This window comes from Amblyomma americanum, chromosome 2, assembly GCF_052857255.1.
Source record: "Amblyomma americanum isolate KBUSLIRL-KWMA chromosome 2, ASM5285725v1, whole genome shotgun sequence".
Lineage (NCBI taxonomy): Eukaryota > Metazoa > Arthropoda > Arachnida > Ixodida > Ixodidae > Amblyomma > Amblyomma americanum.
Window position 1 is genome coordinate 29818003 of NC_135498.1, and position 20879 is coordinate 29838881.

At 45.5% G+C, this 20879-nt stretch overlaps 2 protein-coding genes across 2 annotated transcripts; one reads left to right on the forward strand and one right to left on the reverse strand.

The window, feature by feature from the left end:
* Positions 1–1112: 1112 nt before the first annotated feature.
* On the forward strand, positions 1113–10275 carry RpL6 (ribosomal protein L6). Its single transcript, XM_077653687.1, has 5 exons — positions 1113–1251; positions 2623–2947; positions 4194–4337; positions 7107–7346; positions 10068–10275. The coding sequence occupies exons 2-5, from the start codon at positions 2645–2647 to the stop codon at positions 10227–10229; spliced, it is 849 nt and encodes a 282-aa protein (XP_077509813.1). The 5' UTR covers positions 1113–1251; positions 2623–2644; the 3' UTR covers positions 10230–10275.
* A 2334-nt stretch (positions 10276–12609) lies between these two features.
* MED19 (mediator complex subunit 19) lies at positions 12610–20844 on the reverse strand. The gene is made up of 6 exons (XM_077653695.1): positions 20621–20844; positions 20165–20318; positions 19957–20056; positions 18755–18866; positions 15780–15883; positions 12610–13543 (listed from the first exon to the last, which is right to left on the reverse strand). Exons 1-6 carry the CDS (start codon positions 20796–20798, stop codon positions 13469–13471), a joined length of 723 nt encoding a protein of 240 aa, XP_077509821.1. The 5' UTR covers positions 20799–20844; the 3' UTR covers positions 12610–13468.
* Positions 20845–20879: the final 35 nt, after the last annotated feature.

A 20879-nucleotide genomic window follows, 5' to 3' on the forward strand; every position in this document is an offset into this window, starting at 1 on the left:
AGTGTCTCGACGATCTCGCTCGCATCACACGTCGCTGTCTGGTCGAACCAGCAAGACGCCACCCGAGCAGACGGACACGTCGCGAACCTTGCGGAAGCCGCGACGCAAGGGCAGACTGCTCGGTGCCGAACCTGCCGCGGTGTCCCTTGCCCCTTCGCCCACTCACTCTGCGCTGATCGAGAGCTCGTCCTTTCAGAGCGCCTCCGTAATAATCCAGCAGATCATGCGGAAGGAAGCGCGAAGCAGCCGACAACTGCTTGCCTGCGGTCTACTCATTGGCGTTGCCGTACTTGTGGTGATCGGCGTCTTGCTGTGGGTGATATACATCGAGTTCGAGAAGAGGCGAGACGATGCTAGGATAACGACCACTGTTTTGGAGGCACTGTCGGGACGGCGGAAGGCTGACGTACAGACAACCTCGAGCGCGAACTGAGCGGGGACAATGCCCGCGCTATATATATAGGACTCACGAGAACGCGCGCTTTTATTATTCGTCGTATTGTGATCAGCGTGCGGTTTACACCTCATTCACAAAGAGGGTCACCTGATAAAAATGTTTTTAAATGAAGTGATTCAGTCTTTTTTTTATTATATACATGTTCCAGAGGTGCGTTTAATTTCAACACGTGCTTGACGAAGCATGCCTTGAACACAGCCGCCCGCGAGGGGCCATTTCTCGAGGCACCTCAACAACCCGCTATCTAGGATATATATTGACGCAGCAAATTATGTTTCAGGGAAGCTGAACACCAATTTTTAAAAATAGAGTTTTTGAGGTATCTTTCTGCGGCATTGCAGTTAGCGGACGCCAAAAAACGGGAGAATCATGATAACTAGTAAAGTGTTCAACTAAATTGTAATAGTTAACTTTTTAGCTATTACCGATAGGTACCTGATTGCAATTAGTGATTAGTAGCCAGCCGTTAGTAATAGCTATATCATTGTTGAGAATTTCGAAAACGCGATTACTCGCAATTTTTTCTGCTTACTTCAAGTTTGCACTCACAATCCCGATGTGTTTGCGAGTTGGTCGCAGTCATAGTGAAAAGTACGCTGATTTGACGTCGCACCTGAAGCCCTGATGAAAGCTACAGAAATGCAGCCTTCGAACCTTCGAACCTTCCAACTCTGACCGCTCCGACTCGACCTTTGCAGCGCGCGCGCCGCCTACATTGGGTAGCAAACGATAGCAGTCCGGCAACTGTGGGACGAAACAACGCCCTTTCTCTCTTTTTCAGCAGCGCTGCTGAGGTATGTGGAAGTTTGATGATTTTAGCTGGTCGAATCCGTCAAATTTTCTCTGCACTTTTGCCATCTGAGCCCTCACATAACCTGTAATGACTGCTTTATACTTCTTGATTAAGCACGCAATGTTAGTTCCTCGCCCAGGTTCTTCGCAAACGCGCTTTACGGTAACAAAGTCACGTTAGCGGCATCGGTGTCGGCAAACCTCCTTACTTGCTATCAGTTTCCTTACTGTGATTCTGGCATTGTTTGATACACATACTGCATCTAGTATTGAACCGCGTATATTTTATGCCGCATTGCTTTTCAAAGTACTGTCGTGTTCGTATTCTTCATCGTAGTGTTGCGGCCGCACATCCATGCTCGCCGAGTAGCGAGCCGCGCTCAGACGTGTCGCGTATTTGTCCGTATTGTGCCTGTGCTATGGGATCGAAAGCGGTGGCGATCAGACTTACAGTTGACTTCGTCAAAAGTGGAGTAGTGTGCCTGTGCGCTTCCTGACATCGGGTTGGCAGGGAGCACATCCGCAGAACCGACGTGTCGAAGGGCTTTCGACTGACTGATCCGCGTGGTAACCGACTTTATTTGGAACCGTTCTTAGGATCGGAAGTAGCTTGCTTGTGCAATGCAAGGTATATTTAGCTAACTGCGGTCGCGTCGAAAGAGTTTCTGCTGCGAGGTGGCGTTTTTCTGACCCTGCTTGAAGTACGGCAGTCGCCTGTTCCGCAGTCCGAAGCCTTGCAGTACTTTATGCCCATGTGTTGTTCGTAGGCCTTGGGTGTTATTGAACCGTCGTGTGGGGACGGTGTTGTTTTGCACCACGTTTGTATTCCGCCGAGATTGCACTGTTCACTTGGTGTGCGTTGCACCTTCTCTGATCCGCTGTTTCTAAGCGCGCATCGCAGTGACAGCTGTACCGTACGCAAAGTGACTCCCAGACAAGAGCAAGCCTCATGCTGTTCTGCCGGAAATTCGTGAGCTTTTTTCTTAAGGCAGAACTGAAGAACGTTGTGCAACGTCGACAGACCCGCACCATTAGCACCACCACTTTCATTGAGACAAACACTAATGTCGTTTGGTTACTGTAAGCTGGCCAGGTAGGAGCTGGTACTTGCCAACTTGATGAGGAAGAGAGCGCATGTTTAGTGGCACTTTGTTCTCTTAAAAGGGACCTGTGAACAAGAGCATGTGATGTTATTTGTGCTGCATTCATGTGCTATATGTTTGCCAGATGGGTTGAGGCAGCTGCATCATTCGAGCATTGAGCCCTCCACTGGAGCAAACCATATGTAGGCCGGGGTGAAACCAGCCAGCGTGAACAGTGTGTGTTTGTCTTGTCTTTGGATTGGATGTAAGAACACATCTCTTCTTTTGCAGCTCAAGGCAGCGGTAAACAAGCATGCCAGCTAAGCCGGATAGCGCGAAAAAGGCGCCTGCGGCAGCAAAGCCTGCTGCCAAGGGTGCCGTTGCAAAAGATGATGCCACGGCCGCCAAGAAGAAGACTCATGCCCCACGGAACCACAAGCTGCCCGGTGGTGTGTGGCTCTTCTCTCGCTCCAAGATGTTCCATAAGCGGGGCCTCTTCAAGGTCAAGCATGCCCCTGTGCCCAAGGAGAAGCGCAAGCGCAAGAAGCGTGTTGAGGTCAAGAAGATCAATGGCGAAAACAACGGCGGCAAGCGTGTTGTGCGCATCAAGAAGGAGGTACGTTCGCATGATACTCGTCCATTGCATCTCTTGTTTACTTGTGAACTAAATAGTCATTTTTTCTTCCTCTGGGTCTGCTAGGTTTGCGCACTGAGTGTGCAGTGTTCTTTTGCCACTTGGGAATATTGAATCGGTGTGTTTATATTGAACACTATAGATAGTTTTGAGTACTGTTAAAGTAGTTGCTTGTACATGCATTCATGTTGCACGATTGTTGGCATTTCATTTGTTCCTGATTGTACAAAACTAGTTACGGCTACAACCAATGAACTGTCCGGACTGCGTTGCATTCAAACACGTTACAGATTGCGGGGGGGGGGGGAGGATATAGAAAAGGTTTTAGTAAATGACATTTTTAAATTACCTGTAAAGATCGCAACTTTCTCAGGAGTCATTTTCTAGTGATGAAGTTGTAGCTTACTACTGAATTTTTGTTGGTGTGACTTACACAACATTGTGTGCACCACTTCATCATAATCAAAGAAGAATTTGTTGGCCAGTGCTCAAACGCGGGACCAACAGCTGTCTGGGGCAGTTGCTTTATCACCAAATGTAACGTTGAAGCGGGAACAGTGTTAGTCCAGTGTGTTTAGAGAAATCCCTCTATGATCAATAGATTTGGACTAAGGAAAATGGCACAATGGGCAGTTGGTAACAACTGTTCAAACTTTGAGACGGACAGAATTTTAGTATACGCAGTTTTCAGAGACGTCATAGTGGCTACCGTCTTTGAGTCCGGAATGTGCAGCCTTGGTGTTTTGTTAATCCGCCCATCGCCAACCGGTTCCCGCGTACACTATGGAAGCTAGCCACAGTACCAAAAGGTGGCGCCCGACGCCGTAACGTCATGTGAAAACTGTCTATTAATGTGCCATTATTGTTGGTATGCAGGAAAGGAGTTGGGAACACAAGTACGCAGGTTTAACAAGGCATTTTCATCATGCCAGCCCTACAGTATCGGTGCAGCTTAAATCTTTTTGAAAGAAATTGATGATGCTCTGTGACTTGTAATCCAAAAAATGTGTTAGGCTGGGGTGACACTGTGGTTCCTACTGTTGTGACTCCTCTCAGTAGTGGCCCCTGGGGCCTGTCAGACTCATAGTCTTCATGTGGCCTTATTTAAAAGCCCTGGTGGCAGGATGTGTGCAGACTGTGGTCTTGAAATATACTAAAAAATCGAGGCCTGCCAAGCGATCGTGGCTCCATGGTGCTGTGCGTAATGCTGCTTCTCTCGTGGCTTCAGCGTCGTGCATACCCAACGGAAGACAGCCCGCGGCACAAGCGGACCACCCACATGAAGCCCTCATCTCTGCGGGTCACGAAGCTCCGCAAGAGGATCACACCTGGCACCGTCCTCATTCTTCTCGCTGGACCGCATCGTGGCAAGGTGAGCTGGATGATGGGGTTTGTTTTCTTCTAAATTGCCCTGAAACATTTCGTTTTGGTTTGAGCTGGATCCAGTTCAGGCATGGAGGCCCAAAGAAGGCATACCAAAGAAATTTTAAGGGTCCGTTCTATAGCAAGAGGAAAGCCTGGAGGGCTTTGGCTTGAATTTTTGTAGTCCATAGCTGCCCGGTACGCACTTTGCACTTGTTTGAAAATATGCTTGTCTGGGGCCTTTGAGTAGTAATGAGGCTGGCGCTGCAGGAACGTCCTGGATTGTTGCATCCTCACTTAATTGCTGCTCAGTGTATTGCAGTCTAGCGAGCTCTAGAAAGCATCATGCAACTCTGACATCGTAGAAATGAGCATTACTCTTTGTAATCCTTTTCTGTTCCGCTGTTTGGGACTCTTGAGTCTTAGTGGTCGTTACTTATGCAGGAACTAATTTCACCTTGTTTTGAAGGGCACTTTAGGCTGCAGTAATTATAGGATTATATACAGTAAAACTTCAATAATTCACTATTGGTTAATTTGAAATCCCCGGATAATGCATACGATTTCTGTGGTCCGAAAGAAGTCGGATGCTGTGTGGGCCACGTCGGGGTGCCGCAAAAAAAGTGAATAATCAAGCGTGTCCGATAAAACTGATCCGAATTTTCGCTTGCTGACTGTGTTAGAATTCCAACTTAGCATAATTCGATCACCTTTTCAGTCACCTTTGAGTTCAGGTTATAGAGAGTCAGTTGTTTATTTTGAAATACGTATGTTTTGCTGCTCAAACAATAATGCATTGCACATAGGTGCAGAACTTCGCAATCCCACCCTTGATAATGTGGTGCTAGTTGATCCTCATCTTCATGTGTGCAATTCTGCAGAATTCTTAACCAGAGGAGCTGCATTTTGCTACATTTGGTGCCATTGGGGTGGGTACTATGTCACATTCAGCTGCACAAAGCACAGGTGTAACCTGGCAGGTCTGCAAGGGGGCTTGCCTTTGTCACTGAGGGTGCCCAGGCAGGGATTGCCAGACATAAACAGGGTGCATATATCCTTCTGGCCAGGCGCATCTGATCTCTGGACAGACTGGAAAGTGCTCCAACATGGTAGCATTTATTGTGCTGCAAAAATGGAAGGGGTGTGGGCCAGGGCCCATGCTGGCATCTATTCGGATTCATGATTAATGTTTTGAACAGTCAGTGGTGTTGGAACCCTTCCATTAACCTTATTTGAAAAGAACTCTGGCATTGTTTATGCTTGTGCAGATGCTTGAATTTCTGCTTAGGAGTGCTACGTATAACATATTTAGTTGCAGTGTTAATGGGGCTATTTTCGGAAGTGACAAACAGTTTTGTGCGCATTGCACCAAACTTGTCTATACAGCTGCAGGTTACCCGGATGTGTACTGCATACGCACTTCTCGTTGCCCCCTTTTAACCAACAGGTGCTGCTATATCAAACTCTTCTGTGCATCTAGCTTTCCTTAGAGCTGCGCGACGCCACTAATTTAATGTGTCCAATTTCTGCCACTGCCCCTGTGTATGTAAGAAGTAGGAGTGTGAAATGCCAGCAAATGGTGAAGAGCTTAGCCTGCAGCTGAAAGAGATGCATGACCGTGTTCTGCTAAAGTCGAAGCTAGCGTGACCGCAGTTCTGGTCTCTAAAAGTGCTGCATGTGATTGAACAGTGCTTTATGGTGGCCATTTTCAGTTTGCATCGTTTTTGCTTAATTCATAAACTCACTTATTTAAAACATTTTAAGCAGTTCAGCAAACTTGGAATTAGCAAAGTTGTACTTTACATTATGCTTTTTGGCAAGGGTCAGCTTAGTTGATATCTTTTTTTACTACAGAAATTTAATGTCTTAGACTAGGATTTAACTGTGGCATGTTTATAAAATGCTGGGTTTCTTGCTGGGTCATATTGTATGTCATTTTGTAGAGGTATAAAAAAATTAGAAAAGCTTGACATTTGCCACATACAAGCCTTAATGGCAAGTAGAGGTAGGAAGTACAACACCCCTCCTTACACTTACTGCTGTTCTACTCCTGCCTTCATGTACTGTAGCACCTCATTTATAGACCTTTTCACGACCCTCAGGAAAACCGGTTGTCTTGGCTGTACGGAGAACGTGGGCGAGCTAAAACCCCCAATTCTTTCCTGTAATACGTGCACAGTCTAGTACCCAAAATGGCGGTGCCCGTTGACCTGTGTGTAAAAAGGTCTGTACGTTGGCGATTTATATCGTCAAAATCATGAACTATCTAGCAGACCCATAGAGTTGCATGGTGCGCTTACGTACAAGCGAGCAGAATGGTAAAGCACGCTGCGCGAGCAGAAGCAGAGTGGCTTTCCCGCAATGCACAAGTGCAATGCAGCAAAGCATTTAACAAAAATGGTAGCAATGGAGAGGTGCAGGCTACTTTTTCCCTTGCCTTTACCAGCGTGGATAGGTTCCCAAGTTTCATTCATGCGAAGGGCACCACTAATGTAGATGGAAGTGTACAACCAACAGATAAGTGCAACAGAACACGCGCAAACAAGTGAGTTGATCAGCCTTTTTAGTAGGTGTGTCATTGCCTTCGTACTTTATCCTCGAGTCACATTTTTAAAAATTTTATTTGTTCTGGGTGATACGCTTTCCCGGGGTATACTTTCTTTTGCTATTTGTAAGTGACATAGCAAAGAGCATTGGCTGTGAGTGCCATTCATGGTGGAATGGGGCACAGTGAATAGAGCTACTGCATGCTAAAATGGCCTTTGTTGTTTCTCCACAGAGGGCAGTGTTCCTGAAGCAGCTGAAGACGGGCCTTCTCATGGTGACTGGCCCATATGGCATCAACGGCTGCCCGCTGCGGCGCATCAACCAGATTTACGTGATTGCCACCAGCACCAAAATTGACCTTTCGTCTGTCAAGCTGCCCGAGGGCCTGGACGACCGCTACTTCAACCGGCCAAAATCAGTCAAGAGGCGAGGCCGCAAGGACGAGGGCGAGATCTTCGACACCAAGCCTCAGGTGTGCTTTGCTCCTGTTTTGTTGTGTGTTGCAGCAAAAACACCAACCTTGCTAATGAACTGATCTTGCCACAGTGTTAGCTTGGCATTGCCACTGCTCATCTGTAACAGCTTTCACAAGTGTGATTCGGTGCAAATTATTGGTAACTGTGCTTGGAAAGGTTTGTTTTGTGGACTGCTGGGTGGATGCTTCATATTCAGATGTGGACAAAAATTGGCCGTTCTAAGCGTGCCTAAAAATCAAGGGCAGCATTCGTTGCCTGGGTTGCCTGCCCTTTAACTGTAGTGGTGACGACTGCTGGCAATACGGCAGCACTGCACTGCGTAAACTGGGTGCATCTTCTGGGGCAGTGGTGGAAGTGCTTATTTGTGGAGAAATGAAAAAAAAACACCTATTGGCTGTTTCGAGGTGCTGTGTCTTAGATTAGTGTAAGAGTTTAGGTTGTTGCAAGCTACGGCTGGGTAGTGTAGTATATCAGCTTGTGCTAGGACTTGACTGTGTGCTGTCGTAGCTTTCAGGCAAGCAAAGCACGAGTGTTGTGGCCATTGCCATCTTTGTTGCACTATGCTTTCTTTTTTTTTTCTTCAAAATATGGAAGTGGAGCGGTTGCACACAGCACTGGAAAAATGAAATGATTGTGCTGTATTCCTTGAGCTGGTGCACCAAATGCAGCCGTATTGAACAGAACTTTTTTTTTTCTTCTCTTGCTTGCCAAGTTTCTTCTGTTGGTGGCAGTGCTAAAAGCTAAGGATAAGTGAACTTTCTTCCCCTGTGGAAAACCAAAGCTTGAACACAGACAGAACAAGTTTTAGAAATGGTGAAGAAAGTTCTACTGTGGACTCGTATTGAAATTGCAGCTTATAATAATTCAAATTTTCAATCCCTTTTGAGTTCAAATTATTAAAAGCATGATGTTTTTCTGCTCAAACAAATGCATTGTAATAGGTGTTGAACTTCAAGATCAGCAAAATTGGCTGCTGATCAGAAGTGCTGCATTTGGCTTATTTGGTGTCAATGGGGTTTTGTATCACATTCAGCTGTGCAAAGCACTGATGTGGCCTGGCAGGTCTGTAAGGGGGTGTGCCTTTGTCACTGAGGACACCCAGGCAGGGATTGCCAGACATTAACAGGGTGCATATATCCTTCTGGCCAGGCGCATCTAATCTCTGGACAGACTGGAAAGTGCTCCAACATGGTAACATTTGTTATTGTGCAAAAATGGATGGGGTGTGGGGCAGGGCCCATGCTCAGGGCAAGGGCTGAGTGGTTATGGCGCTCGGCTGCTGACCCCAAAGATGCGGGTTCAATTTTGGCCGCGGCAGTTGAATTTCGACGTAGGTTTTAGACGCCCGTGTACTGTGCGATATCTGTGCACATTAAAGAATCCCAGGTGGTCGAAATTTCCGGATACCTTCACTATGGCGTCTCTCATAGCCTGAGTCGCTTTGGGACATTAAACCCCGAACCCATGCTTGCATCTGCTATTTGTATTCGTGTTGCTACAGCTACAGTTGCTGCAGTAGGGCTTGTTTAGAGCAGTCTGAGCTGTTGGAACCCATGTAACATATACCATAAAAACCCATGTATAATTTTTTTTTTTTTTTTTCAGAATTTTGGATGTCACATTTCCACCTGATATTGTATGTGGATCCAAACAATTTTTGGCTAAGATCTGCAGTTCTAGTTTTGTTATTGTCAAGCGCCATCACCATCACACTTCAAGTGAGAGGAGGTGCTAAAAGCCGTGGCGTAGGCCGTTACTTTCAATTTCGATGCCTTTTCACTACACTGACCTGACTTAGCAAAGCCCATGCTATAGGAAGCAGGTCTGTCACACCTCACATGGCATCAGGACTGCAAGAGCACTACTTGGTTGCTTTTAAAAGGAAAGTAATCATATCTGCCGAAAGCATCAGCACTGCTTCAAGTGCTGTTACATAGTCTGGCTGAGGTAGGGAGAGCCTGCAGTTAATGTTGCAGGACGTAGACCTCTCTAGCCATGCTGTACAATTGGATCGTGGACACATGGGCCAGCATTCCCGACTAGCTCGCCGGTTGTGATTTCAAGAAATGTGGGATATCAAACGTGCTCGACGGCACTGAGGACGTGCTTTTGTGTAAAGGTGTCTGACAAGGGCCTCTCGGAAGACTGTACATCTCATGACAACGAGCACTTAAGCTCCTGACTACGGACGTTTGCGAAGTGTGCGCGCCCACATGTATGCCTGAACCGGTCTGCGCATGATTGTGGCGCGGTACACGAATAGGTGGGAGCATGGTGCTTAGATCTGTATCTGCCAGATATTTGGTGCCCGCGCTACGTGCGCCGCACACGCATTGCGCTCTTGGCACGCTGGAATACACAAATAATCGGAGAACACTCTTCCAGCTTGCTGCCTTTCCTTAAAGTTTTTTTTTTTCCATTTTTGCAATCCCCAAGTTTCTTCTTATATGCGGGTCCATATTATACGTGGGTTTTTATGGTATGTATGGAGCATTTGCATCAAAACCTTGGTTATTCAGTACCGGGTTGTATTTGAAAACGACTTTGTATGTGTGTGTGTGCAAATGCATGAAAGTGGCAGTGATCAAAATGTTAGATGTCTTGGATCCTTTCCGTCTCTCAGAATTGTGCACCAACCTATCACTGCAGAGTACTGACGTCTTATGTGGCATGTTGGCGCTGTATGAACTCAAAGGCTTTTTTTTTTTTGTGCGCAGGAGCGAACTGTAAGTGAGGAGCATCGCAAGACTCAGAAGGAGGTGGACAAGCAGGTGCTTGCCGCCATCAAGAAGCACCCAGAAAAGAGGGCACTGGTGCACTACCTGGCGGCTAGCTTCTCCTTGCGCCACCGCATGTACCCACACAGGATGAAGTTCTGAGCACATCCGTGTGTATGTACAATAAAGACACCCCTGGACACTGGCAGTAACTGTGTTTCTTTTGCCACAAGCCTGCTTTCGGAGTGACCTGCTTTGGTTGTCACATTTCCTGCAAGTGCTCTAAACTGTGAGGTCACTTTGAAAGAAGTGTGGGATGTGTCTTCTGAACATCCTCTGTGGTACCTCAGTGCACTGAGGGACATGCATAAATCATGGATACATTCTCTTGGAACAAGATGTGCATGCGTACATGTGCCCCCACAAGTGGGACATCATTTTTTCATTTATGCAAATGCGTTGATGGTTCAGGCAGCTGCTGTGCTGAACCCTAATGCAGCCTTTCCTTTTTTTTTTTCACATCGGTTTTTTGATATATCGAATGGCCCGCTATGCCCCTGCAAGTGGTGCTTCGACCAATGGTTCTCATCGATCACTTTTCGCGCGCGGAGACAGGTCGGCTGCGCAGCATTGGGCACGTGCCAGCAGTGCTAGCAGTGAAAAACCACATGGGGTTGTGCTTGAGAGTGGCCTTCGGTGTCGCGCTCATTTTCCACGCCACACTGGTGTCGTACGGTGAAGCCAACCTAACCAAAGCCGAGTGGCGGCCCTCGATCCTCTGCCGAAGGAGTTACACAGAAAGCAAATGTGCCTTAATGTTGAGATTATTCTGTTTACAGTGTGCTGGTAACAGGATCAGACACCTTGTGATAGGCAGTGGCTAGTTTCAAAGCGCTGTCTGCTGCGACTTCAATGCGAAGCAGTCTAGGCGTATCAAGTACAGTGTGCACTGCCAGCATGCAGCAAGTCACTCCAAGAATCGCATCGGGGGGGTGTACTGTATTCTTGCTGCTAGGTTACTGATAAGCTTATCCATTACCATTTTTTATATATCTAACTATTTCGTGATTCCCTTCAAGTTGCGATATGTTTTTTACCAATACTGGCCAATGGGGCAGAAACATGCAGGCTATTGAAAAGGGTTGAACTCAAATTGAGGGCAGCTCAGCAAGCTATAAAAAGGAAAATTATACGTGCAATATTTAAAGAGATGGGAAGAAAGCAGAATAAATAAACGAGTTATTTAATGATACCGTAATTAAAATCTAAAAGAAGTGGGCATGACCGCGGCATGCAATGCAAAGGCAAGATAAATGATAGGCCCCGAGCGTAATGAAATAAGTTCCCAGAGAGCTTAGCTAGCATAGCTGGGACGGCGGATCAGATTAGGAAGTTTGCGGGGATAACTAAGGTGGCTGTAGCTGGCACAAGGCAGAAGCCTTTGTCCTGCAGACGACGTAATTAGGCTGATGAAGCTTTGAGTGGTAGTTGAGGGAATTTCAAGGTAGCTCTGGAAATGTGGTTTCATTGACTGCTTTCACTGAACTGCACATCAGAAGTCATTGGTGGTATGCAAACCAGACTGAGGAGGAATAAGCAACCACAAAAAATGGAATGGGCTAATAAAATGAACAAAAACAAACTCCCAGGCGATCTGGTGGAGAGTTCGAATGCATTCGCAGCCAAACAAATGTTATATCTGAGGCCAATAAACTAAGTTTGTGATATTCGAGGTCCAGACACGAAAGTTTGTTGTATCCGAGGTGGAAAACACTGGTTCGTTATATCCGTGGTTAGGACACTTAAGGTTCGATGTGTCCAAGGTAGTATACTAAGTCTGCGTGTAGCCCAGTGGGCAGGTGGGCCACCTGCCACTGATGGCTACTGATGTGCAGCGGTCACCATTTCCGCTTGCACTAACCACTCCAATGCTAACGCATTAATAGGGAGTTCTAGAATGGGGAGCCCCTATCGATTAGGGGGATAGGCGAATACTGGGGTGCCATTGCGCATGTGCTGAACACCCCTCGGGTTATTGCCCTGCACATTCACACTAGCGTTCCCCCTGTTCTAAAACTCTCCAATAACACTGCCTAGCCTGGACTGCCAGAGGCACAACAAAAAGTAGTGTGGGCAAAATAAAAAAAAAAAATAATGCCCAGCCCGCACTGCCTATGGCACAAGCTGACATTGGCTAGATTGGGCAAGACGAAAAGAAATGAAAACAACAGTGCCCTGCCTGCTCCTAGGAGGAACAGCTAAGGGAAAGCTCTCCTTGCTCTTGCTGCCACTCGGGAGGATAGGAGAATGGAGCAAGCACCGCTACCTTGAAGTGCATGTTGCCTGGATTCCAGTAATGACCAACAGTATGACAACGAAGACATCAACAAACCTCACTAGACATCCAACAACCTGGCCAATGCCTGGTATGCCTAGGGATACTTACCACCTAGCCCAGCTTCACGAGCTGAAAGCAGGTTCTGGCACAACACAAAGTCATGAGAGAGATGTGTAAAATGTCTGCTCAACAATACTACCACTATCAGTTTTGCAAGTTTACATGTGCTTTATTCACATAGATGGTGCATGACACTTGAAATCATTTGCTGTCACGTAAAAACTGACACAGCTGCATGTTAAATATCACATAAAGCAAATAGTGATCCACAAACTGAACTAATCAGTACAGAAGCGATGTAAATGAAATCTTGCACCTACCACATTTGCAGGAGTGGATGCAAGCACGAAGTGCTTTCGCACAGTTCAGTTTTACACATTCCTTGACATTCCCACTGGCATTCCTGCATCACTCATTGCAGGGATATTGCCGAATATAAGAGCATTAAAACTAAGATGCTGAACTAGAGCTGGAACTGAAGCTTTCCAAGATATGGCAGTATGCACTGCTAAATCTTGGAGACCATGCTTTCAACATCATCATCAGTGACCTTTGGTCACATGCCTTCAGAATTTCCCTTTAAAAGTTCGGCTTACAGGAATGCGCTTTTGAACACGCTCACTTATACGTCCCATTTAATTTACAACAAAATTTACAGAGAAAGCGATGAGCTGCACAAAAAGTCGGCACGTACTGAGCCTTCATTTTTTTGGGTAGGATGCTCATGATGATGACGCCCACGTTAGCCTTGCCATGTCTGGCCGAAATAAGAGGAGTGAATGAAATGGGGCTACTTTCAATATTGCTCCATGGTTCATGGAGAATGTAGCAGCACAGGAAACATGTCATGCTTAAAAAGATGTTGCATAGAGAACAAAAAGTACCCACAGCCGGCCTCTCTCTCTATATATTTCCAAAGGTATACATGCTAAGGCAGAGGCAAGGGTACAATCATGATGCATGAAGGGGCATGGCTGGGAGTTGTGCCTAGAGTTGTGAACCTTCAGATGACCCGTTGGGATCCATTGGGAAGTGTTGGGTTGCCGGGGTTGGCTGGTGTAGCTTCAGGACTGTGTTTCTGCAAGGCGATTAAAATGCCGCGAGGAACATTAGAATGGTATTGTGGTAAAACACAAATTGTTGGTGCATGTTACATAGCTGACAACTCACAGCGTTTGACTAACTTTTCATCGCTACATAACACTCAAACTGCTAAAGTGGAGTAACATGTGACTCACTGCCCTCTTTCTGTGACAAAAGTACTGCATTTATTTCTTTACTGCGTGGCAAGACAGTGTTAGCCAAGACAGATCTCGGAATTCCAAGAAATTTTTTTCTTGCTAGTTTTATACGACAAAAAATGAAAAATGTGTCATGCTAGGCATTTCCGATTCGCTTTTTGTGCCTAGTGATTTGTACTGCTACAACACTCTGGATCACTCGGTTTTTACGATGATGGGCTCATGTCGGTACCAGAACAAACCCTACAATGACTTCATTACGACGAAGATTCACTGTGAACACAGGCATCACTGTACAAATGCCACAGAGCACCACACAGCACTCAACTATTAATGGCATCGGCTACTACTCTCAAGTAAATGAGACATCTTGCTGGCAATGTATCTGACTGGACCCAAGATTTATTGGTATTCATACATTTTTGTGCAGGCAGAACCAGTTATCTCTGGAATGGTGAAAGCACTGCAAAAGCTTAATCTGGGCTAGTTGGTTCATACTGACGTTGAAAACAAACATGAACTAACATGGATGTCAACACTGGAGTGGACAGTTCCTACACGGCACTGGTCTTCACTTTGTGCCTTGTCTGCAGTGCTGTGGCTCCCGCGGTGCTACTAGGCGATTCTTTTTAATCTTTACAGCTTTATAAAAAAAACCGATGCGGATGGTGACATGGATCCTACCTTCACTGAGTGTGTGTAAGGCTCAGCACACACAAGAGAACGAGATGTGGTCACAGTTATGTGACTAATTAGCCAAAATTTGTAAACTCTAAATTATTCACTTTATGCAGCATCTTGCAATCTTGTAGAGTGTACTGATTCAAGACTAATCCAATTTACAAAACTTGCCAAAAATGCGATAGGTCTTTAGATATTCAGCAATAAATTGCCTGCTTTTCCACACTTCATTTCAAACCTGCATGCTCAACATGCGCCGGAACTAGGCGCAGGCTGAGAAAAATGCAGGGAACTGATTGATGAATGGCTTTGGACCTATAGTTTGGCAATTTCTGTAAATTGGATTAGTCTTGAATCACTACAGTCTTCAAGATTATGATCACAACATGCAGCATAAGGTGAATTAAAGAAAGTTCACAAATGAATGTCGGCTAATTAGCCATATAACCACAACGACCCTATCTCTTTACCTTGTGTCTGCTGAGCCCAACACACAGTACGGGTAGCACCTGTGTGACCATCAGTGTCGTTTTTTTATATAAAGCTGTAAACATTAAAACGAATCGCCCGGAATATACTCTGCGTTGGCTTGTACTAAAATTTATTTGGTTTATGGGGTTTATATCCCAAAGTTACTCACGCTATGAGAGACGCCGTAGTGGAGGGCTCCAGAAATTTTGACCATCCGGGGTCCCTTAACACGCACTGACATCACACAGTACATAGATGTCTAGCATTTTGCCTCGATCGAAATGCGACTGCCACAGCTGGAATCGAACCTGCATCTTTCGCGTCAGCAGCTGAGCACCATAACCACAGAGCCACTACAGCAGCTCATAAGTAAAACTGAAAGACAGTGCTTGCTTTGCCCACTTCTGTGTCTTTGCCTATGTTATTTCACGCTGCTGTTAGACATAAAAGCACAGCTTCCCACAATGCCTTGCAACACTTGGCAGGCATGAGAGCTGTCAAGTGCTCAGGCAGAATTAAGTAGGTCCTTTGGGTTGAATGACAAGATAACTACATTTACAATACATATGCTGTCAATGACTACACAAAAAAAAATAATAAAGACAAGAAGGCTGGGTGCGTTGTATAAACGACGCAAGGATTCACTTGGAGGGAAACACCAAGGTCAATAAGTCGCCAAGCTTGCATCAATACTCCTTTTACTTGTCCAATGTAGACAGCCTGCCAGTTGTCAGCAAATTTCAGGTGTTCTCCTGCCCTCTTTGGAGCTTGGCAAAAACAGAAAACAAGGCAACACTGTCTTTAGACAAAACTTGAGCTCTCGGCGAAAAAGGAACAGTACCCAAGGTCCACAAACTGCATAATGAATCAAGACAGGATAAATGGGGCCGCATGCAACAGAGATGACAGCAAAATGCTTGCCTTTTTCTTTTTCTTCTCCTTCTTCTTTTTCTTCCGTTCCTTTTCTTCATCATGACGCTTCTGCTTCTTGTGCTTCTTCTCATGGGAGGCATCTGAAGCATTTTCTACGGAAGGAAGCAGGCCAGCAACACAGAGGTTATAGTCAGCCTCACACCACATTGTACCAGTTGCAGCATAACACTACCAGCGATAGAACATTTCTACCTACTCCGTGTCCCAGAGACAACAAAGCCAGACTAGCCAGCTGCTGTATGTTCGCAGAGTATGGTTTCAGGAAAAGGTATTCAGAGATGGTTTTGAAAGGTGCTCTGAAACACCTTCTGCAAAAGCTTTTTTATAGCGATAGCTACATTACGGTAGCATTTCAAGCCTTCAGCATGGTGGTGCGCCACCCTGTGGCTGCGCTGCCACGCGGTGCGGAGCAGCTGCCGGCGGCGCGGCGCTGTGGTTGATCACGTGGTTGGTCATGTGAACAAGTTCCACTCAGCTAGCTGTAGCTATCGCGTCACTCCAGGCTTAACCAGAGTTAAACCACCACCAATACTGCGCTGTGGTTGATCACGTGGTTGGTCATGTGAACAAGTTCCACTCAGCTAGCTGTAGCTATCGCGTCACTCCAGGCTTAACCAGAGTTAAACCACCACCAATATTTCTCTCTCTATCTCTGTCTAAGAGCAGAGAGAGGAGTTATTCACCTCCTCTTAGTATTACTAACATGCCCAAAGGTATGCAAAGCAAGTTGGAGCAACACTGGCAACATCCACAATGATTGGCCAATCGTGCACCATTATGCTGCATAGTTCTGTTTGTTATTATTTTCTTTGATGTGCTAGTAAAAATACTTTCCTTTCCTTTTATTGCACCCATGCTACATGGCCACAAAACAATGACATTAAGTGCACAATGCATCCAAGGTAACTTTTAAAACATTATTTGCATGACGACGCATGTATGAATTTAATGAAATTTTATTGTCTACCACAGCTCATTTTCAACCTTGAAATGCATACTCTTGTACCTGTTGCTCACGTATAAAAGCACATTTAGTTCTCTTGAATAGAGATTTTCCAAGCATTGAATCACCTGTCAATAACTTCCGGCCACATGATGCATCTCTATAGCATCTTTAATGTAACACATACCATTTTTATCAGTAAGTCAGAGTGATAATGCCTGGCTAAAGCACTGACATGAGAGCGAGTGGTAACTTTTCTTACTTATCAGGCAAAAATGCCACTCTCTGCAAATTAATTTCAATGTAACATTTAAACAATGCTGAAAGAGGTTCAGCTTACAAAAAAGAACATCTCCACACGAAAATTCTGAAGGACCGTCTTACCACCGTCACTGAAATAGCACATAATGACATTCGAAACAGCTTGGATGCCACCAATGTCTGAAAAGAGTATAGACACCTAATTTTGGTGGCATTTTTTTCTTTGCAATGATGCGCAAGACATTAATATACATAGATCAGCACGTGGCATTCACCTACGACTTCTAAATAATTTACAATCGAATTTTTCTCTCACGCTGTTTCAGTTTCAACAGCTCTGTGACGTTGAAGTTCCGTAAAGGTCATGTCAGGCATGGAAAAATTGCAATACAATCGTTGCTTCTTCATTCGTTGTCATTCCGGCTCTTGAGGCAGGCTCGCTTTAGCATTGTAGTTAAAAAGACGAAGCAATGATTATATCACAGTTTTTTCCAAGCCTTGCATGACATATATGCAACTCTGACGGCGCGGCCATCATTCTGCTGTTGAAACCAAAACCAAACCAGCATGAGAGAGAAATTGAATTATAAATTATTTAGCGATCGCAGGTGAATACCACGTGGTAATCCATGTATACCAATGCCTTAAGGATCATTACAAAGAAGAAAACACGCACACAAAAATTGGGTGTCAATACTCCTTTAAAATGTGTCACAGTGCAACACAAACTATAAAAACAACAATTTTTGAAAATCACTGCTATGTGTTGACGCCATCAGCCCAAGACAGGCACTGAAGTAAAGAATTTACACATCTTGTGCTCTACAAAGAAAGGGCCGAACCTACATATTCACCGTTGCCAGACATGGCAAAATTTATAGACAGGGCCCCTTAATAGTGCATAGGAAACTATTAGCAAATGCTGAACCCACTGCTCTACTGACCACAGCAGCTACAGCTGTCTGTGTGAGTGGCATCATGTGTAAACTTCGCCAAGGTCGGGTATGCAGTCATTGAGTTTCTAGCACTAAATTGAAGAGCCAGAAGAACAGAGGCAGGATTGCAGCAGGTTTGAACTTCTGTCATGCATTTCATGCTAAAAAAATGCCTATATATGCAAGTAACCAACCAGCCCAGCTGTCTTCATTATCCATAAGGTATACAGTCCCTATTTCAATGAAAATAATTGAGACCACACCATAGTGGCAGATCAGGAAAGGTAATCTAATCATCATGTGGTATCAGAAGATCATCTAATAACTGCTTTTCCTTTTTTTGCCTCTAAGAATCATGCAGGTAGGTGCAGGGTAGATAGAGCCAGTGGAATGAAAGAATCATTACGTTTCTGGGCTGCATCACAGAGAATGAAAGTGCATCACTACGCATGAAAAACAAACCGCCAATATACACTGCAATATCTGTGTTTTTCGCCGCCACATTGCTGGGCAGGTGGCAGATTGCCTAGATTTTTACTTTTGCTGCTGGCAATGCAAATTTCATCTGCTCTACATGAACCATGAAAGAACATCAATAGGCAAGGCATGTTACGAAACTCATAAAAATAGCCTGCTGGTGTGAAGATTCTGGCAAATACAAAAAAACATAGGGATTGAGAAAAAGCAAATAGCCACGCAATGGCTGGTTTACACCGGACGATCATGCTGGATAAGGAATGCTGGCAATGGACTGCAGTAAGTTTTCAAGGTCCTGAATGCTGCATTCACACAGAATTTACAAACAACAAAATGCGCATGCTTACCCTGCTGCTGAGATTCGTGATTTGGTGTGTCGCCCATCTTGTGCTTGTGTTTTTTATGCTTGTGCTTCTTTCGTTGCGGCTGCTGACTCATCATGCGATATTGCTCAGGCAGCTGAAAGAGCAGTGACGAGACAAGGCTATAAACATGTGTCTCACATAATAGCAGTTTCCATAGTGGCATTTCCTTACAGCAAATCTCCATTCCATAATTTAAAGGTTAACCCAGATTATCAGCTCTGCACTGCACATGCAGGAATTGCAAAACTAGTAAAGCTCCTGCAATGCCAAGCCAACTCTTACAGGGCCAATACTGTTCGCAGATTGGCTGTGAATGCTGTGCACTTGAGCAATACAATGAGAGCACTTCCACCTAATCTGCCCAGCATCCAAGCTAGCAGCAGCCGTGGCTCCCCAACAAACTCTTTAATGGCACAGCTACTGTCAGAAGCAAATGTGGTGTACACCACGCGCAGTTGTGTAATTTCCTGCTTTTGCGGAGCCTTTCAGTGTTTTTGGCAAGGAGGATAGCCTGTACATAAAGTCAGTCACCTCCTCATATGTGTCAACAAGCATTCACTGCCAGTAAGTGGCGCAGCAATGCAGTCTAACTAAATCTCATGTTACCAAATACACAACAGCTGCTCCCAACAGTGCAGAGATTTCCAGTCTGCTAATGGGCTCCTACATTCAAACAATGTTTTGCCAAAAACTTTGTGAATGTTTGTCGGCAGAGAATAGCTCTCAGACCCATTATTAGTTTCTGAGCTTGGCATCAACATGAATATAACAGCATACTGCACACACAAACTGCAGACACACAGCACGCTGCATCTTAATGTCAATGCTCACTGCAAAATACTGACAGCCAACTAGCTTTGGTGCCTGATAGGAAAGACAGACAGCATGCCTAGTGATGCTTCACAGGCACATGAGCAATAGTGTTCCTGCATCTTTTTGCTAACTTGACTGTCAAGATGAACTTCAACAAATGGCTAGTGTAGCACCTCTGTTTAAGGCATAGTCCTAGCAAGGTGTAAAATATGGAACTAGGTTGAATACAACGCAATGCACACTGTCCCGAAATTAACCGTGTTTCATGTAAGCTACTGAAGCCAAGAGTGAGAGCCCGCTGCTGCAAGATAGCAAGAAGCGAGCAAAGCAGCAGGCAGCAGCGAATGACGAGAGCAAGTACTCTCACTAACCGGACCGGGGTGAAGCCTGAAACCGACCAACTGGGCACCGGTTAGAGGCAGAAGCTCCTTCCCACCAACAGGTGGCTTTTCGATGAGGGAACGGAGTGAGCTGCAAGTAACAAACATGCGTCATCGACGATCAAGGGCATCACAACGCATTCAGGGGCTCATCATCATGTTCACATGCAGGGCACTCAAACAGAAGAAACGCTGGCACCTGTTGTCTTGATCGCCGGGAGCGTCGATGTTTCCTGGCAAGTTGGGTAGGAACGCGCTGAGCTGGTCTTTGACCTTACGGCCGCTGAATTTGTTGTAGGAGTGCTCCAAGCCATATGATACCATTAAGTTTGTGGCGCCGGTAAGCTCACTCTCTGGCAAAGAAAGCGAAACGCCTTATTGGTAACCTGTTAACGGCAAGGCAAACCTTATCCTAAACGAATTGGCAAGTAAACACTTTTGCATAGCCGCCAAGACGACATTTGACACTAGTTTAACATCTGTCAAAATACGGCTCTCTGGTACTTAGAAGTTAAAATTTGAAAAGTGAACCAACGTTTACGCACGACTGTGCAACGCCGAATGTCAACACACATCCTAAAATTAGCGCAGTGAGATCAGAGCAAAGTCGCACTTTGATGCGACAAACAAGAGACGTTGGCTGCTAGTCGCTTACTTGGAGGCTCTTTCATGAGATAAAACGGTCCGCTGTGAACAATGGCCGGAGTTTTTCCGAGAGAAATAGTCGTCTTGAGTGTTCCGGTTGTGTCCTGGCGAGACACAACCGGGGAGCGGGAGCCGCGAGGGCTCGATTTTGGGGAATATTGGTCGGTCCGCCGCACCACTTCAGCCATTGTCGTCTGCCATGTTGCTTCCTGAACATTTTACTCCCATCATGCACTTCAATAATAACAAACGGAAGTGACGTTTAACAA